This window comes from Eublepharis macularius, chromosome 15 (assembly GCF_028583425.1).
Source record: "Eublepharis macularius isolate TG4126 chromosome 15, MPM_Emac_v1.0, whole genome shotgun sequence".
Classification (NCBI taxonomy): Eukaryota; Metazoa; Chordata; class Lepidosauria; order Squamata; family Eublepharidae; genus Eublepharis; species Eublepharis macularius.
Window position 1 is genome coordinate 27,878,886 of NC_072804.1, and position 16,951 is coordinate 27,895,836.

The window sequence follows — 16,951 nt, forward strand, 5'->3', positions numbered from 1 at the left end:
TGGGGTTCAATCTCAGACCTGCCAGGAAAGCTTTCTTGGTGACCTTGGGCCAGTCACACACTCTCAGCCTAACCTGTCTCACAGGGTTGTTGGGAGATTATAATGGAGGCGAGGAGACTATTGTAAGCCACTTTGGGTCCCTACTGAGGAGAAAAGTGGGATATAAATGAAACAAGGAACCCTGGGAATTGCCAGTCCTGTTCAGGAACATAAGTGGTGGACCAGCTGCTCTGAAATACAGCTTGTCTACTATTACTGCTATTGTGGAGTGTGTTCTAGGACATATGGGCGCCCTCTCAGTTGGCATATGGCAATGATGGAACCCCATGGGCCCAGGCAGTGCTGGACATGAATAGTGTGTATCCCTAGCATGCTACCCCATATCCTCTGCTGTGTATAGCAGTTCATAGGCAGAGAGAGTGTGCACTATCTAAAAGGTAAGTTATGAAAATTTCCAGTGGGGTTCACTTGTGTTGGGTCTGGCACGTTAGTGCCTCATCCTCTGACCTGCCCTCTTGAAAATCCAGAAGAGGGAGCAGGATTTGGTGATCGTATGTGTCTTTGTACAACAATCCTCTGGATTGCTGAATCTCTCGCTTTGATCATCACAGTGACAGAGGACAGTGCAAATGTCTCTGTATTTCACCAGACGTGTGTAAAGAGAGGACGAGGCTGCTAGGCGACTGCCTGTGGAGGCCTCCATTAGGAAGCTGATCAAAGAATTCTCTAGGAAAGCAGAGACAGCTTTTGAATTCTACTAGGAGACTCTGCTAGCTTCGCCCTCTGGAAGGCTGAAGAGACTTGCGGCTTTTCATTCCTTAATCTGATCTGCTCGGGCAAGGGAGAGTGGCCTTTTGGAAGGCCCCTTTTTTCAGAGATCTGCAGGAGTATCTTTCCTCCTGCCAATGCAATGAAACAGGAGCCTCTTAACAAAGCAACTCTTTCCAAGCTCGTTTTAACAAGATTTTAAAAAATATTTCTCTAGAAAGAAAAGAAGGATAATCCAAACCGAGGAAATGTGAATCCACGGAAAATCAAAACCAGGAAAGAAGAGTGGGAGAAAATGAAAATGGGACAAGAATTTGTAGAGTCAAGGGAAAAATTTGGACCATCCGGGTAAGAGAAATGGTATCATTTGAGCTGCTAGAAGACTAGCATGGTTGGTGTGAATGTTGTCTGGCATTCACTAAACAGTATCAGCCCTATCAATGCTTTATTAGATTCTCTTCGTAATCCAGTGGCGATGACAAAAACTTACTAGGTAGGTAATATGCACACTTGTATCCTGAGGTGTCTCTGGGATTCATTGCAGGTTACACACATGATTTGACACTTGGCAGAGATAAGGGAAAAATGCTCTCTTCATAGAGCTCCAGATCTGATTTGTCCCTAGAGTGAACACAGCGGAGCTTACGGTGACTGGGATCCGTAGAACCATGCAGCTAATGCTGGATGCCCAGGGAAGGTTTGGGGCTTGTGCTGTTCGTCATGTGGCATGGGGACTGCTGTTCAAACTTGCTTGAAAACAGGATTTTAACCAGACAGCTGGATGTGGCAGGGAAGGTAGCCTGATGACCAGAAAATGCACAAAATCACGCAGCGCCATGCTCAAGCCCATAGGCATGCCTAAAGTACTTCTATAGAGTGTGTCCAATTCCTTTTAATTTTCTGTTCCTCTAATCACAGATGCTTAGGGAGTGATAACTAGTTACAAGGCTGTCCTGATTGTTGATTTTTTTAGCCTTCTAAAGAATACACATCTTGTTGCACACTCACAAAACCCTCTTCTACCTCCCATCCATTCTGCAGAAATTCAGAAACCAAAGTGCAAGCATCAAGGCAATCAAATCAAGCATTGTAACTCATATTACATACACAGAGGTAGGTGGGTTTGCCTGAAGTGTACACCGAAGGGCAGCCAACCTCAAAGGCCAAACCCAGGAACTACTCAAATTGCACACTGGTGCTGAGGAGCCGCCAAGATCTTTAGGGACTGCTGGCTTCTCCAGTAGGACTGTCTAAAGTCCAAGGCAAGGGTTGTACTCTTCACACTGCTCATTCCTCACTTGGAATGGATTGGGTATCTAAGAAAAGTCTCTGCCTACCAAATGACACGCAGCAGATTTCATCAGCTGGAGAGCAGCTATGGGTGTGTGTTTTTCTTCTTTCTTGCTGTTCTGGCCCGGCACGTTCCTACAGCAGGCACTGGCATTTTATTTATCAAAAACATTAGCTACCTTTCCACCCTAAAGGAGCTCAGACCAGAAACAAACATAAAAAACACTTCAAAATGCAGGTACAAACTACCTATACATTTTGACTAAACAGAGATCATCCTAGTTTTTTTTAAAAGGCTTCATCTGTTCCCTGAAGATTGAGAGTGAGGGGGGCCGTATGTCTCAGAGACATGGGGAACTTTGGCTTTCAGGACACTTCTGGACTCTCTCGGTAGTTTAAGCAGAACACTTCCGTTCCCTCTTCTCTGTAATATTCCCTTGGTGGTCTTACCTGCCTTTTAGCCGAGTCTGCAGATTGTCCTTTTGTGTGATAAATGTGGCACTGGGAGGAAGATGGCAAACAGACTGGTTTTATGGTGCTGGGTTTGTGTTCCTTTTTTTAGCCTAGAGTATTTGCAAACTGTTTTTTCTTTCCTTCTCCAACTGCTCTTCTGAAAACGCCTGTCTTCCCTCTTCATGTATGCATTTTTATCAAGGGATTTAGCTTCTGGGATTATTTTTTGAGGTAAAAGTGAACTGCCATAATGGCATCATGAATGCCAGTTTCTGCCTCTCGTCAGCCTCTGAACTGGATGGAGCTGTGGGCGTGTTCTCTGCAACTGCTTGAGGTACTCTCCTCTTAAGTCACTCTTGCTTGACATTTTGAATGCCTCTTTGTGTTGGAACAAGAGAAACCTTTGAGGGCAGGAATAGAAGACAAGGCTGACCGTTGCTGTGCCAGTGGTTTGGCCTGGCCTGGCCCTGTCCAGCCTGTTTTGCTGGGTCCCGGTCCCTTGAAAATACTCGCCAGAGCTGCCAAGCTATCGTGTGTTTCAGAGGTTCCTGTTGTCTGCCCACCGGCATTTATTTTCCACGCCTTTTTGCTCTAGCGCCGAACTGGAAATGTCAATTAGGCATCCTTAAAGGCTTTTTAATTGGTTTGGCAAACAGGTGAAACTTTGATAATTTTACATATAATTTTTTTTAATGATACCTATCCTTCGCAGCCAGGAATGATAGGTATCATAGCATAGCAAATTTGCAAACTCTTAATGAGCATTAATCTGAGTTGAAATGGTGGCATATTCAGACATAATGCTGGCTGGGTTTGGGAAATGCTTCTCTAATGGGTGTGTGTTTTACCCAAGCTGGTCTGATCAGGAATTAGATTCACATGACTGCTTTTCCCCTTCTGCTGGGTAATTTGTTTCCCACATATATTTGCCACTTTCACAAGGTGCAGTGCCCCATAGACCCCACACTGAGGGCATCACAGCTCATCTTTCAGGTGGAAAATAATTGCCGTGTGAATCCACTATCCAGGATCTAATGCTGCATCACTTCTAACTAAGCCCGTCGGCTTTGGGATCAGTTCCAGCTAAGCATGCATGGACAGTTGGAGCCCTAGGGAATTAGCAGCTCTCTTGAGTGTGGGACATAACCTATATATTTTCAAACACTTTTTTTTTGTTTCACTAATTGAAAATGTCTCTTGAAGCATTTCCAGCTCAGGCAACTGCTGTGTCGTGCAAATTTAATTGAGCTGGCTGTTTCCGCTTTCGCATCAAAGGCAGATAGTGGAAACAAGTGTGCATCTTGATAAATTGAGACAAGTACTAAAAAGTGTACATTTCTGAAGTCAAAACAAAAGCAATTCTCTCTGTTGGGTCCTGGTTGCACTCTGTCAGAGCACAGAGGAACTTCTACCTCTGAAGGTCTGCTGGAGCTTAGCGTGGTTCTGCTCTCACTGCAAGCTTTACCCCCCACTCTCTCTCCATGGCCTTTTCCTATCTTTAGCAAGCTCTCAGAACCCTGACTCTGTCCTCAGTGCTAAATGTTCTTGCAAAGAACAGCGCTGAAACTTTTCCTTTTCATGCACCTGATTAGCTCCTTAGCTCTCAGAGAAATATATATTTGTATCCCACTTTTCTTTGTCTAAAGACAATCCCCCCCCAAAAAAGCCCCAAAAGCAAATCTCAAGAGAACTACCACTTACAAATTGGAAACAGCCTTTCTGTCTGTCCTTCCCCGTCCTACAAGCTGGTTGCTGATGTACCCCAAGAGGAGAGGGGCCAGGTGATAGATGAGTAGACAGAGATCACGCTGTCTCCTTCTGGAGGGTGGTTAGTTGTTGATGCAGTACCAGGAGGGAGGGGTCAGATTACAGCTGGCATTTTACTGCTTGAGTTTTAACCAAAAGTGTTATTTTTATGTTAGTGGCCTTCAGGGTGCACTTTGGAGAACCTGAGGCTTCATGGGAGGCCTGTCTGGTTTTTCTCACTGGGAAGGTTCATAAAGGCTTGAGAAGCTTTCCTGGAAGCCGCCTTGCCTCCTCCCACCTGCGCTGCCAATTTTCCCTGCAGTGCACAGCCACAGGCAGGTGGGGGCTTGGGTGGAGCTCCTTTCACACAGAGTAGCAGTGAGGCCCAGTAGACCTATGACTAGTTTTCCGTGCGATCAACCCATATGCCCCCAATTCTCTGCAGTGCGTAGGGTTTCCTTAGCAAACAAGTCAGAGGGGAAAGTTATCCTTGAATGGGAAAAGTTTGAAAGTCATGGTTTTAAGCAGAGAACTGCCAGCAGTGCAGGCAGCCCTTATGCTGACGAAGTGCAGGGCCTAAGTCATCTGACAGAAGAGGGGGTCACCCTGTAAAAGTCCTAACATGAAGGAGGAGTGCAGAATGGATTGTGGGCCCGGAATGAATAAGGCAGAGGCCAGTGGAACAGCTTGCTTTTGTTGCAAAGCAGAAAGCAGGTAAACCTGCCTCCCCGTTTCAGGAGCTGGCAAGACTCACCTGTCACTCTACCACCTTCTTTCTGTGAGAAGTTCAGCAGTTTGCTATAAAGAGCTGGATGCCGTGTTCAGACGTAGGTGGGAAAGCCCTTCCTGAACCACACCACCTGAGATTGTAGGTGAATGCTTGTGTGTTCATATTCTTCCCCGTATTTAAGGCAACAACAACAACAACAGCCTACTCATAGGATATTGGCCTGTTAAGAACCCTCCTCAGCATACTAACTTTCGACATGTAAGAAATTCTTGCCATGGAGGAGCGTTCAGATGTTCAGTCGCCCACCTGCAGTCAAAAGTGGTAAGATCCAGAAAGGGCTGTGACTTATGAAACTTTCATCCTGGAAAAGCAACTACTTCCTTCCGTTGAGAGATCTTCTCTCCCTCCCTTTATGATCCTTTATATGTTAGCCCAAATCAACATGCACATGTCAAGTTATGATGCTCAGCGCTTGTGTGCCTGCAGAGTAACAGGTGAACTCTGCCAAAAGACTTGCCGCTTAAGTGGTGGGGTGATATGATTCTGGGCATTTTTGTCTCTTCTTCCTGACCTTAATGTGCCTGAGATTATTTCTCCTTGATGCCGTGGAACCTTGGAAGAGGAGAATCTTGTTTGATGTTGATCTGTGTAGCTCAGGGTGGTTTTTTGTTTGTTTGTTTGGCTATTTTGGCCATTTGTAGGTACCCCTCTAATATGGTGTACCAGAATGGCAGTATTGGCTCCAATGAAAGCGTAGATACAAGCTACTATCCACCTCCTCCCCTGCCGGATTCAGTTTCTCCATCTCCTCCTTCGTTCACCGAAGACAGCCTTCCTCCACCCCCAATGGAATTTAGGTAAGCACAAATCACAAGAGGTGGAGAGCTTGCCAGTGAGCTTGGTTCTGCAGTCCTCCAAGCCATGTGCTGGATTTTATTTTTTATTTATTTTATTTTTCTTTGTTTATTCCCCTGCTTTTCTCCCCAAAGGGGACTCAAAGCAGCTTATGTTATCCCCCTCTCCATTTCCTCCCTCACAACAACACTGTGAGGTAGGTTAGTCTGAGAGATCCTAGTCCGTCACTCTAGCCACTACACTAATACTGACTTTCTGGAACTGAGTCTACAGTGAGCCTGTCCAATAAGCCACCTCAGTGATAACAAAGCTGCTTGTTGAGAGCGGTCTGTAGGACACCAGGCTAAGACTGACATCCCATGCTTGCTTGCCGGGTAAATGCCCCTTTTCATTTGAAGATTCCTCTTAAGGCTTCACACTAGAATCTTTATACTTCGTGGAATATAGCTTCCATCTAGGAGGAAATAGTGTGTGCTGTTGTGTGAAAATGACATCTCTTTGCAGTCATTACACATGTATGGAGTCACTGTGAAGCACATTTAGCTTCAGTTCACTTCCCAAAGACGTGATGCACTTTCCCTCTAATGTTAGTGTGGAAGGTGAACTATTGCTCCATGACTTCTGTATTAACTTGAGATCTAGGGACTTAATTTAAATGAAAGATGATGTTTCCTGGATCTGGTAGATGTTGTACAATATTGTGTTGTTTGTGTGCGTCTCTTGTCTCTGCAAGATGGATGTTATAATTCTACACCTCCCTCTGTGGGAAAATAGTACTATGGGATGTTCTCTAGTCATGAATTTCCCAGACAAATCCATTTGCTGGAGCTGCTTTTAAAACATTCTGTTGCCAGGGTTGTCTTTTGAACTAGCCGGGTTCAAGGCACATTCCAACACTGGTAGCCTTTTTTTTCACATGAGATGCAGGAGAATCCTCCCAAAAGCCAGACATAGGCTGCAAAGCAGAACATCAGAATATAACTTAAGAGACTCCTTTGTCTTAGGCAAGTCTATCAGGAAAAAAATCAGGAAAAGTTGGCTATTAGTTGCTTTCCCTCACCCCACCACAGATGACTAGGTCTGCAGTCTGTTGTAAAACTAATGGCTCTGTTTCTCTCCAATCTCCACTCCCAACAGCTATCCAGCACACAACCAAAGTAGTTCTGGGGGACTGAAGAAATCTGGCCTAGTCAGCCCAAGCCACCCTCCACCAGCTCCACCCATTGGTTCGCCGCAAGGAGCCCGACCAGGTTTTGCACCACCTCCTGCGCCTCCACCGCCTCCACCGATGGCAGGGGTTCCTCCGCCGCCTCCGCTGGCAGGCTTCCCAACTGTGGGCATCCCACCACCCCCATCTCCTCCTTCCTTTCCCCCTCACCCTGATTTTGCTGCCCCTCCACCCCCACCTCCTCCAGCAGCAGAGTACACTCAGGTGCCCCCACCCGTCTTGCCCCAACAAGCAAGTGGTGCACCGCCCCCTCCTCCTCCGCCCCCTCCTCCTGGGCCCCCTCCTTTGTCTGTCAGTGGCACGGATGGCCCAGAGGTTCCTCCACAGCTGGACTCCAAGCCAAAGTCTTCATTGCCTGCTGTTAGTGAGGCTAGAAGTGACTTGCTTTCAGCTATTCGTCAAGGTAAGTCTTGATTCTCCTTGTGCATGCCTGACATAGCTTCCTGAAACTAGATGTTTCCCTGCCAGTATGTGTGGGATTCGGGAGTGTTTGAGGCCTTTCCAGCTGCAGGCCTGTGGCAAGCATGTGCTGAGAACGCCTTCGGTGAGCCAGGCTACCTTCCACTTTCACCCCAGTGCAGGTGTCTTCTTTGAGCCAGACCTTCACAGTTTGTTACAAATTTATTTGTATAAATGCAGTGCTTCAATAGATACACAGGAGGCTGTTTTGTATAGAGTCAGACCTTTGGTCTGTTACTCTGTGTTGTCTGTTCTGACTAGCAGCAGCTCTTCAGGGTCTTGGGCGGAGGTCTTTAAGAGCCAGTGGTTTGAGAGCCAGTGCTTCTGCAGGGGCACCCATGAGGTCTCTGAAGTGGGCGTTTTCCTTCCATCACTTCTGCAACTATCAGACAACTATCCCCATTGAAAAGCAGTGGCTCAGGACGGCACCCCTAGAAACACAGTATGGCGGAAGTTAAACCTGGATGGCCAGATGCTTTTGCAGAAATGTCAGGTGCTTTGCACAGCTTGCAAGATATTTCCCTCAAGACTCTTGTATTACTGACAGGCCTGTACCAGCAACACAGTCAGTTGGATCCAGACTACATTTTCCCTCCGCAGTGTGGAAAATTCTTGCCTGCCCCCTCCCACTGTAGCCCACAAAATGCTACTCCAGGGGGAGAGGGGAACATGAGGGCTCTACAGCGGGAAGGGGCTATCAGTGGAAGTTACCCGTTGAGGCTGAATCCAACCCATTGGGTTGCTTCCTGTGGATCCATTCCACCAGCAGAGGCAGTATCCTCGAGTCGAAGGGGCTGCCCCTTGATAGAAGGCACTCTTCCAAGTATCTTGCATCGGGGAAGCCTCCCTTCTGTAAGAGGGCGGTACCTCTTCTACTGGAGCAGGTCCATAGGATCCAATCCATTTTCTTCTTCCCATTCCCCTGATTTATATTTAACTCCCAGCCTGAGGAAAGATAATAATAATAATAACAGCAACAGCATTTGATTTATATACCACCCTTCAAGACAACTTAACACCCACTCATAGTGGTTTACAAAGTATATTGTTGTTATCCTCACAACAATCACCCTGTGGAGTAGGTGGGATTAAGAGAGCTCCGGAGAGCTGTGACTGACCCAAGGTTGCCCAGCTGGCTTCAAGTGGCTCTCCAGTTTGGTGTAGTGGTTAACATGTATGTGAAACCCGCTAATCTATGACTTTTAAGCGGTCTTTATGAAGGTAGTACTGCATCACTGCTCCTGTTTGGCTTTTTTAATGTCATCATCACAGCTGTCTGCATTTTCTTTTGTCACGCTGCTTCGGTGTGCTTCCAGATGTTGAGCTGGGCCCTCCACACAGCCGCCTTACAAGTCCCTGTTTCCCACAAGGGCTTTCACAGTAACCTGTCCCTCTCCTCCTCTTTCCTCGCCAGGATTCCAGCTCCGCAAAGTAGAAGAGCAGCGCGAGCAAGAGAAGCGAGATATCGGGGGCAACGATGTGGCGACCATCCTGTCCCGCCGCATTGCAGTGGAGTACAGCGACTCGGAAGACGATTCTTCAGAGTTTGACGAGGACGAGTGGTCTGATTAGACGCCCACCCATAAAAAAGGAAGAAACAACCATCCTCGCTCAGATTGCCAAAGCTCTTCTTGCTTTTGTCTCTCCTCCAGTAACCAAAGATTGCTGTACCAAGGACTTCCAGTTAACCGCCTGCCTTCTTTAATTGACTGGACTTGTGCCTCCTTTCTAGTTAAAGAGGGAAACAGAAATTAACCCCAAATCTCCAGATTCTCAGGGCTGTAGAAGAAATTCTGGTTAAAGATTTCTCGGGGGTGGGGGGGAATGCAGTGGGAAATAGTGGGGAAACTTGAAAATCAGAGGCCCCAAAGCAGTTGAGAAGCATCCTTTCAAATGACCACTATTTCAAAGAGCCCTATAGTTAAAGTCAGCTCTTTTTTTCTTTTGCAGCAGTACATCTGGCATTGGAATGAAAACTCAGCAGCAGTCGGGTGCGTGGTTTATTGAACCACTCAGATTGGGCACTGCTGCAAGCAGATGAGCTTGTTCTCTCTCTCTCTCTCTCTCTCTCTCTCTCTCTCTCTCTCTCTCTCTCTCTCTCTCTCTCTCAAACTTTTAAAAGCTAAATTCGTAAGTTTGAAATGGATGCTTGAGGAGGGTTACATTCTATACAGGATAGTTGGGACTTCTAAAAAGTTGTGTCCTTCTTAGTCCTTTGGTGTGGTCTTCTCAAAATTATCTAAAGGGGAAAAATGAACCAAAGAGTGCAGGATCTTACCAGCTTTTCAAGCTGTTCTTACCCAATTCCCCTCCTTGCCACAGAACGCCCCCCCCCCCGGTCCGTGTGAGACTGCAGAATAGCCTTTACATTGGTCAAAAGGGGGACCCCCACTCCACTAACCCTTCTTGCTTCAATTCCACATTGCCCAGTTCTTTGCAGTGTCATCTGAATTGGGAAGTAGTGTCTAGCACTGAACTAGGACCCAGAAGCCCTGGGCATAGCCTTATGATGTTGCGTGCTCTTGGAACCCGGAGCAGAGAACTGTATGGCACCCTCTGCTACAGAATGAGTCGGTGGTAAATTAAAGCCATTGACCCGTGCCCCTTTTCCTCTCTAGACATCCTGGGGAGGTTTTATGGACCAAATTGGTCATTGTTAATACACATCCAGTCTGCCTTTATTAGCCTGTTTTAATCCCTTCGGTTGGTTTTGCCGTCTTCATTACCAGACAAAAAAACACTCATTCTATTTCCTAGATTGAATTGCAGGGGTGATTTGTCAGTAGTGACTGATGGGGAACGTAAACTGCTTTGAGGGTGTGATGGCAAAGCAGTATATAATTTTAAATAAATTAGGTTTCACTTTAAATCCGGAACAGCAGCGTTAGAAATAAATACTCCTTTCTAGTGAGTGCCTTTTTAAATGGCTTTTTTGATCTTGCCTGGCCCTGCAAAATACCCAGAGGCCATTCCTGGGGATCCTGGCTACTAGGCTGATGTGGAGTCACCCTCATAAATAAATGAATCTGGTTCTGGGTGCCAATAGAGTACCTACTACCCTCACGACATTTTCTTTAAAAACTCCACAGAGTTTTTGATGCCAGAAATACTTAATAGCCCAGATATTGTTGGTTTTGGCGAAGGGACCAAAGTATCAAAGCAGGTGCGTGTTTCTTTCATTCTGAGCTCAAAGCCTCAGAGAAGGGAATGGGGAAGAGATCGTGTCTGAACTTCACAAGGGGAGCCCATTCCTTTTCAGAACATTCCCACTTGGCTTCTTGGCACAGATCTGCCGGAAGTACGTTTTCTGTGTTAGGTTGGGAGGAAAGGGGATTTCTCATTCTTGCTGGTGAGCTTAGCTATAAAATGCCACACAGGATTTTTGCATAAATGATTCCAGCCAAACGATCTTCTATTCTTTCCATCCTTCCCTATTTAAAACAATACCGCTTATGGGAATGGAAGGTCCTTGCTTCATGCAGGGCATGGATCCTGGATGGTGCTGTGTGCCTCCTGAGATTTGGGACACGAGTTCATGAGCAGCTTCCAGAGAGTGCAGCGACCTTCAGTCTGTTCCGTTCCTGTAGCTCTTCCCAGTCCACACTCTCCTATGCAACAAAGCCAGCAACTTTTTGCTGGTGTAACTATTAGGGAATTACATTTGTGTGTGTTTTCTTATGTAAGGGAACAAGTAGTGCCTCGTGCAAACTTTAGTGTGCACAAACACACTTGAATCCTTTTTATACTTGGGATTGTAGCAGATAGTGCACTAGAGAAATTGCCCCCCTGTGGTGTGCAGAGTGGTTATTTCTATCTGAGCCCGTAACCAGCTGTTCAAAGCCAGGGCATAGTGTGGTTGACCCTAAATGATCCAGAATAAAAATGAGCTTCTCTTGTGTGTTTAGATTAAATACTAATAAAAAACAGTCAGAGCACCTTTCTCTTCTAAAATTTTTGTGGCTCTGTTTCTGCCCCCGCCTCCCGGGCTCTGATGCTCGACTCTCTCCCGCTGGTTCTGAAATGCCAGCTGTTGATTTCTCTGTCCTTCTCAGCTGACCAGACCCAGGGAGAGGAATCCTTCAGAGTCCCAAAGGCGACAGAGTGGCATCAGACAACCTTTAGGTAGAAACGGGCAGCTTTAAAATGTGCCAGCCTTTGATCTCCATGGCTGGGGAAAGGGGGCAACGTCCCTTTGAAAAGGTCCCTATGCCTTCAGAGAATTTCCTACGATGCTGCGTTTGACTTTCTTTTGTATGTATCTTTTTTCCACCAAGTCTGCAAGCAGAAGTGGAAGAGTCGGGATTGAGGGTCTGGTTTTGTTTTTTTCATTTCAGCTCCTAACATGATTCATTTAATTGATTTAAAATACTAACCAATATTTTATTTCCTGCCTAGTATGATAGGTGATTTTTGTAAGTGCCTTATTTCCTATGACAAAAATATATTTATGAATAATTATTGCAAATTTATCATGGAGGATAAAAAATGAATGCTACACGGAGCCGCCTCCTTAACCCCCTCCCCCACGGTTGATTTACAACGCCATCCTAAGCAGAGGCACCCCCTTCTGAGCCATCAGCGTACTTAGGAGGGTATAATTCTGCTTAACACTCTGATTCGGATGACATTATTAGAGTAGACCTATTGGATGAACCTTGGTATTGGTGGGGAAAATGGTTTCAGCTGGAGTTCCTTGAAGCTTAGCGACGGGGAATACGATTGGACCAAGATCCTGGTCCCCACGTGCTCCTGGCCAGTGCTGTGAGTTCTCAGATGTGTTCACATGCTTGCTGGAGGTGAGGCATGTGGTACTCTTTTTTATTTTTGCACATTCACAATCTACGATATGCCTAGAAATTGGCTCTCACTCTACACTCAAACAGTGTGAATTGGTCCTAAGGCTCGATCCAAAAGAAAGAAAAATCCTTTTATCAATAAAAACTAAAATGACCCTACCCTTTTCCAGCACCAAGGCCAGTAACATGTATGTTTCTGAACAACCTGATTATCGGGTGCCAAATTCTAGTTTCGTTGACTTGAGTGATAACTTAATGTCATTGACCATCCGTAAAGTTACTCTTCAGAATTTGGCAGCCTCTTTTTTTTTTTTTTTTGTAAACATCTCTTGATGGTTGACGCTTTTAATCCAAACTTTTAATACGGCTTTTGTAATCTCTCTGGTCAGTCATTCTCTCTTTTTCTTGAGGGACTGTTTGTAACGTGTGTGTGTTTTTTAAAAGGGTCCTTTTTACTGTGTAAACTTCTAAGCAATCATAAATTCTTTCTAGCCAATTAATGTTGTGTTTATTACATGGAAATTAAGAGTGAGGGTAGCTCACATACAGTTGGGTTCCTCTTCATCCTGTGTGGCTTCTTTGCTAACCCAGAGAATTAGGTCCCCTTGTTACTGTCGTTTTTTAAAAAATCTATTCCATGTGGATGCAAATCTTTGCAAAGAAAAGCTTTGTTCACAGTGGGGTGGCCTGGAATGTTAAAACAGTCCGGAACAGGCTTGACCAAGTGGCCCTTTCCATGCTGGCACCACGGGGGCCACTGGGCTCAGCTTGCTACCGGCCACTAACGTCTCTCCAGGGCAGTAAATCGCCACAAATGATCCTGGTAAGTGATGGGTCAACTTCCCCTATGGTTCCCTCAAGCCTTTGTGATTGAGTGTTGCCTCCAACAAAGATTATCCGCTTCAGGCAAACTGTAAGAACATGGGTCAGACCAAGGGTACTCAATTGCAGAGCTGGAAAAAGGACAGAAGAGGGCAGCTGAGATGATTATGGGGTTGGCGCATCTTTCTTAAAGGATGTTCCAGCCTGGGACTTTTCAATTTAGAAAAGTGGCAACTAAGGAAGGAACATGATAGAGGTTTATAAAATTAAGCATAGGGTAGAGAGATCAGACAGAACTTTTTCTTCCTCTCTCTAAATACTGCAACTCAAGGGCCCCCAATAAAATCTATCAGCTGTAGATTCAGGACAGACCAAAGGAAATACTTCTTGACTCAATGAGTGATTAAAACGTGGCCTTTGCTGCCAGAGGACGCAGTGATGGCCACAGGAATAGGTGGCTTTAAAGAGACTGTGATGACTGAAGAGAAGCTCCACATTCAGAGGCCATAAACCTCTGAATATCAGTACCAAGAAGCAGCATCAAGGGAAGGCCTTGGCCTCCATGCCCTGCCACTATCTGAGACAGGGTGCGGGTCTGACCCGGCAGGGCTCTTCGTTATGATTTTATGTTCAGTTGAGCATCTGGTCCGGCAGAGAACAGTCAGAGAAGTTCATGATGTAATGGCTACACCCTGTTCTCTCGCCAGCCATCACAAGAGGTTCCATTCGACTTGCAGGTTTTATCAGTGGATATTAGCTGTCTCTGCCTAATTCACTTTTTAAAAAATCAAGCGTGTATCAGATGCCCGCCGGCTGAGGAAAGCAACCTTATAGTTGCACAATAGTTCCTACAAGACAGCCTCTTACAACAGAATATAATTGGAGCCTTGGCATACTAGAGGCATATTCTAGGACTGGCTTTATCCTTTATGAACAGCAGTAATGGGAAGATGTGTGTAATCCCATTAATCTTTTATCCCTCAACAGAGATAATGGATGGAACACGAATACCTCCTGTGTTGCGTTGTTTTATCATCCCTTTGTTGTTAGTCTTCTCCAAGATAGGCTTGTGGGGAAGTTTGGACACCAGTTGCTACAAGATTAGTTTTTTTTTTTAAAAAAAAAAAGCCATGCTGGCTATTAAAACCTCAGCACTCACATTTTTTTTTTAAATGAGGGTTTTATATTTTTCAGCATTAAAGAAATACTGTAGTTTTAGCAGTGGCAACAAATAGTATCCCTTCCTGCACCCTCTTTGCTAAGTTTGTGTGTTCTTGGAGAGAAGAACTTGGCTTTTCCCTTGTCCATTGCGGGGTTTCTCAAGAAACCTGTTGCTGTGAGAACATCGGAGTACAAGAAGTTGCTGCTGGATGACACCAATGGGTCTATCTAGTCCAGCATAGTTTCACTAACGGTGTTCAGTTTGATGTTTCCAGGACGTAAACCAGCCAGGCTACTGCCCTCATTGTAAAGAAGAGGGGGAAGGTGGCTTTCCTTGCTGGGAAACTCCCTTAGCCCCATGGGTTCCCTGAAAATACTAGCAGCCTGCTAAACAAATGCCACCACCCAGAGGCCTCCTGAGAAGATCTAGAATGACCCACTGAGATGGTTCCTTTCTAGCATGGGCTTAGACCAGTAAAGAATATCGAAGTGAAACACTGGAGTATATGGGAAACTATGTAACATCTGTACAGTCTGGCACACCAGGAAGTGCTTAAGAGAAATATACTGTACTAACTGAAGCAAAAGAGTCTTTATGAAAGGAGAGTTTGTTATACAAAACAACAAAGGAAGTGGGGGTTGGATTAAAAGGGTGGGAATAGGGGTCAAAACATACAGGGAAGAGAACCACACAGCGGACAGACTTTCAAACAAAAATGTTACATGTATTGTCAAAGGCTTTCATGGCCGGAGAACGATGGTTGTTGTGGATTTTCCGGGCTGTAGAGCCATGGTCTTGATCACACTGTGACACTGAGAGATCTCTGTCTTTTGGTGCTTCACCTCTGAAGATGCCAGCCACAGCTGCTGGCGAAACGTCAGGAACTACAATGCCAAGACCACGGCAATACAGCCCAGAAAATCCACAACAACCAAAAACGTTACAGTTGATCTCCCTCACTTCCGTACACTTTACCTAGGCTGTCTTAGGTTCCTCAGGGCTCAGAGGTTTTGGTACAGTTTCTTACATGATGGAGGAGTGCATAACCCTTCTCGGGGTCTCCAGATCAACACTGTTCCAAATGGAGACAAAAGGTCTAGAACTCCCAGATATTTATGGGCAATGGAATCTGACGTGAGCTAGTTGCTTCTGTAAGAGAGCTGATTTAGTCAATCCAGTTACCAATGAGAAAATTATTAAAATGATAGTCCTTTGTCTAAAAGCAATTAAGTTTGGAAAAGTGACCCAATGTGAAAAGGGTTATTCTAATGTAAATCACAGGGGAGGGGTCAAGATTTCAGATTCTGTAGGTGACTCTCCTGAGCCATACTGAAGTTTAGAGGATGCTGTTGCAACTCATAGACTGTCTGATCATAGAGTTTCAGTATTGTGTAGAGCAGGGGTCCCCAACCTTTTTGAGCCTGTAGGCACTTCTGGAATTCTAACAGCGTCATGGACACAGCAACAATATGGCTGCCACAAAACAGCTGCTGCAGATGACAGAGCCAGCCACAAAATGGCTGCTACAACTTACCTTCAGTCACATAGTAAAGATCCTTGTTCTGTGGAAGCAGTTTCCGCCAAAATCTGCACAGCCAATCGATACTCCAATGGCCAATCAGAAGCCATGCTTTGCAAAAATCCCACCCACTTCCTAAAAACACTTGGTGGGCACCAGGAAATGTGTCAGCTGGCACATTTGTGCCCAGGGGCACCATGTTGGGGACTCCTGGTGTAGAGATTAGTGTTGCCTGGAATGAGAGCATACAGAGATTTAACCCCTACTCAGCCAGCAAGTTCATGATGAGGTGAGCATGGGGGCAAGTTACTTTCAGCTTAACCTATATCATCACAGACTTGTGAGGTGAAATTAAGGAGAGGGAAGAACTGTCGACTGTCCTGTACTCCATAGAAGGAGGATGGGATAGATGTGCAATAGCTGAACGTTGTCCATCTCTAGCACTAGCTGTTGTTAAGGGAAGAACTATGGCTCAGTGGTGGAGTGTCTAGTTTCTGTGCAGAAGACCCTGAGTTCAATCCTCAATCCAGGGTTTCTGCCACTCTGAGTACACAAGACTGAACTGTGGTAACATCTGGATCCAGCCCATCAACTATCAAAAGGTGGTTGCAGAGAAGGATCCGGGCGAGAGGGAGGCGTTTCTGCTTGAGGTGAGGGTGACTTGCAGCTCCTCTTGCAATTCCTGCGATGCCGGAGCAGCTGCAGGTCTTGCCCTTCCTTGGAGGTCATTTTTTTAAGTTCGGTTTATGGGCCACTGCAAGATTCAATGAAAGTTTCAAGGTGTAAGAGTCCAAAAGGATGGCTCCAGGATTTGGAATGCCAACCCACTCCCCTGGAAATCTAGTTGGCCTCTAAGGTGCCAGTGGACCTGGATTGTGCCCCCCAGGCTTCCTTTGTCATCGAAAGGGAATATAAGGAAGACTCGATTTTCCTGCACTCCAAATGTGTAGTGGGGTTAAGTTGGAAAAAAAAACCCTACTGAGTAGTGCCATTCTGAGCAGCTTCTGGTGTTGCCACTTGGCTTCTAAGCAGATTGGTGTGGCTCTATGGCAAGCCACAGCTTGGAATATCAGGTCTCCTGCTGGCAGCTAGGGTGGCAGCGCCCCAGTGGCACAACACTACT

At 45.8% G+C, this 16,951-nt stretch overlaps 1 protein-coding gene across 1 annotated transcript in view; it reads left to right on the plus strand.

Moving 5' to 3' along the window:
* WASF2 (WASP family member 2) overlaps positions 1 to 12,821 on the plus strand; it is a 55,924-nt gene extending 43,103 nt beyond the window's left edge. Inside the window, exons 6-9 of the mRNA XM_054999131.1 lie at positions 986 to 1,116; positions 5,689 to 5,844; positions 6,980 to 7,473; positions 8,944 to 12,821. Coding sequence (XP_054855106.1) covers positions 986 to 1,116; positions 5,689 to 5,844; positions 6,980 to 7,473; positions 8,944 to 9,101 — 939 coding nt within the window. The 3' untranslated portion in view covers positions 9,102 to 12,821. The remainder of the gene's footprint in view (positions 1 to 985; positions 1,117 to 5,688; positions 5,845 to 6,979; positions 7,474 to 8,943) is intronic.
* Positions 12,822 to 16,951: the final 4,130 nt, after the last annotated feature.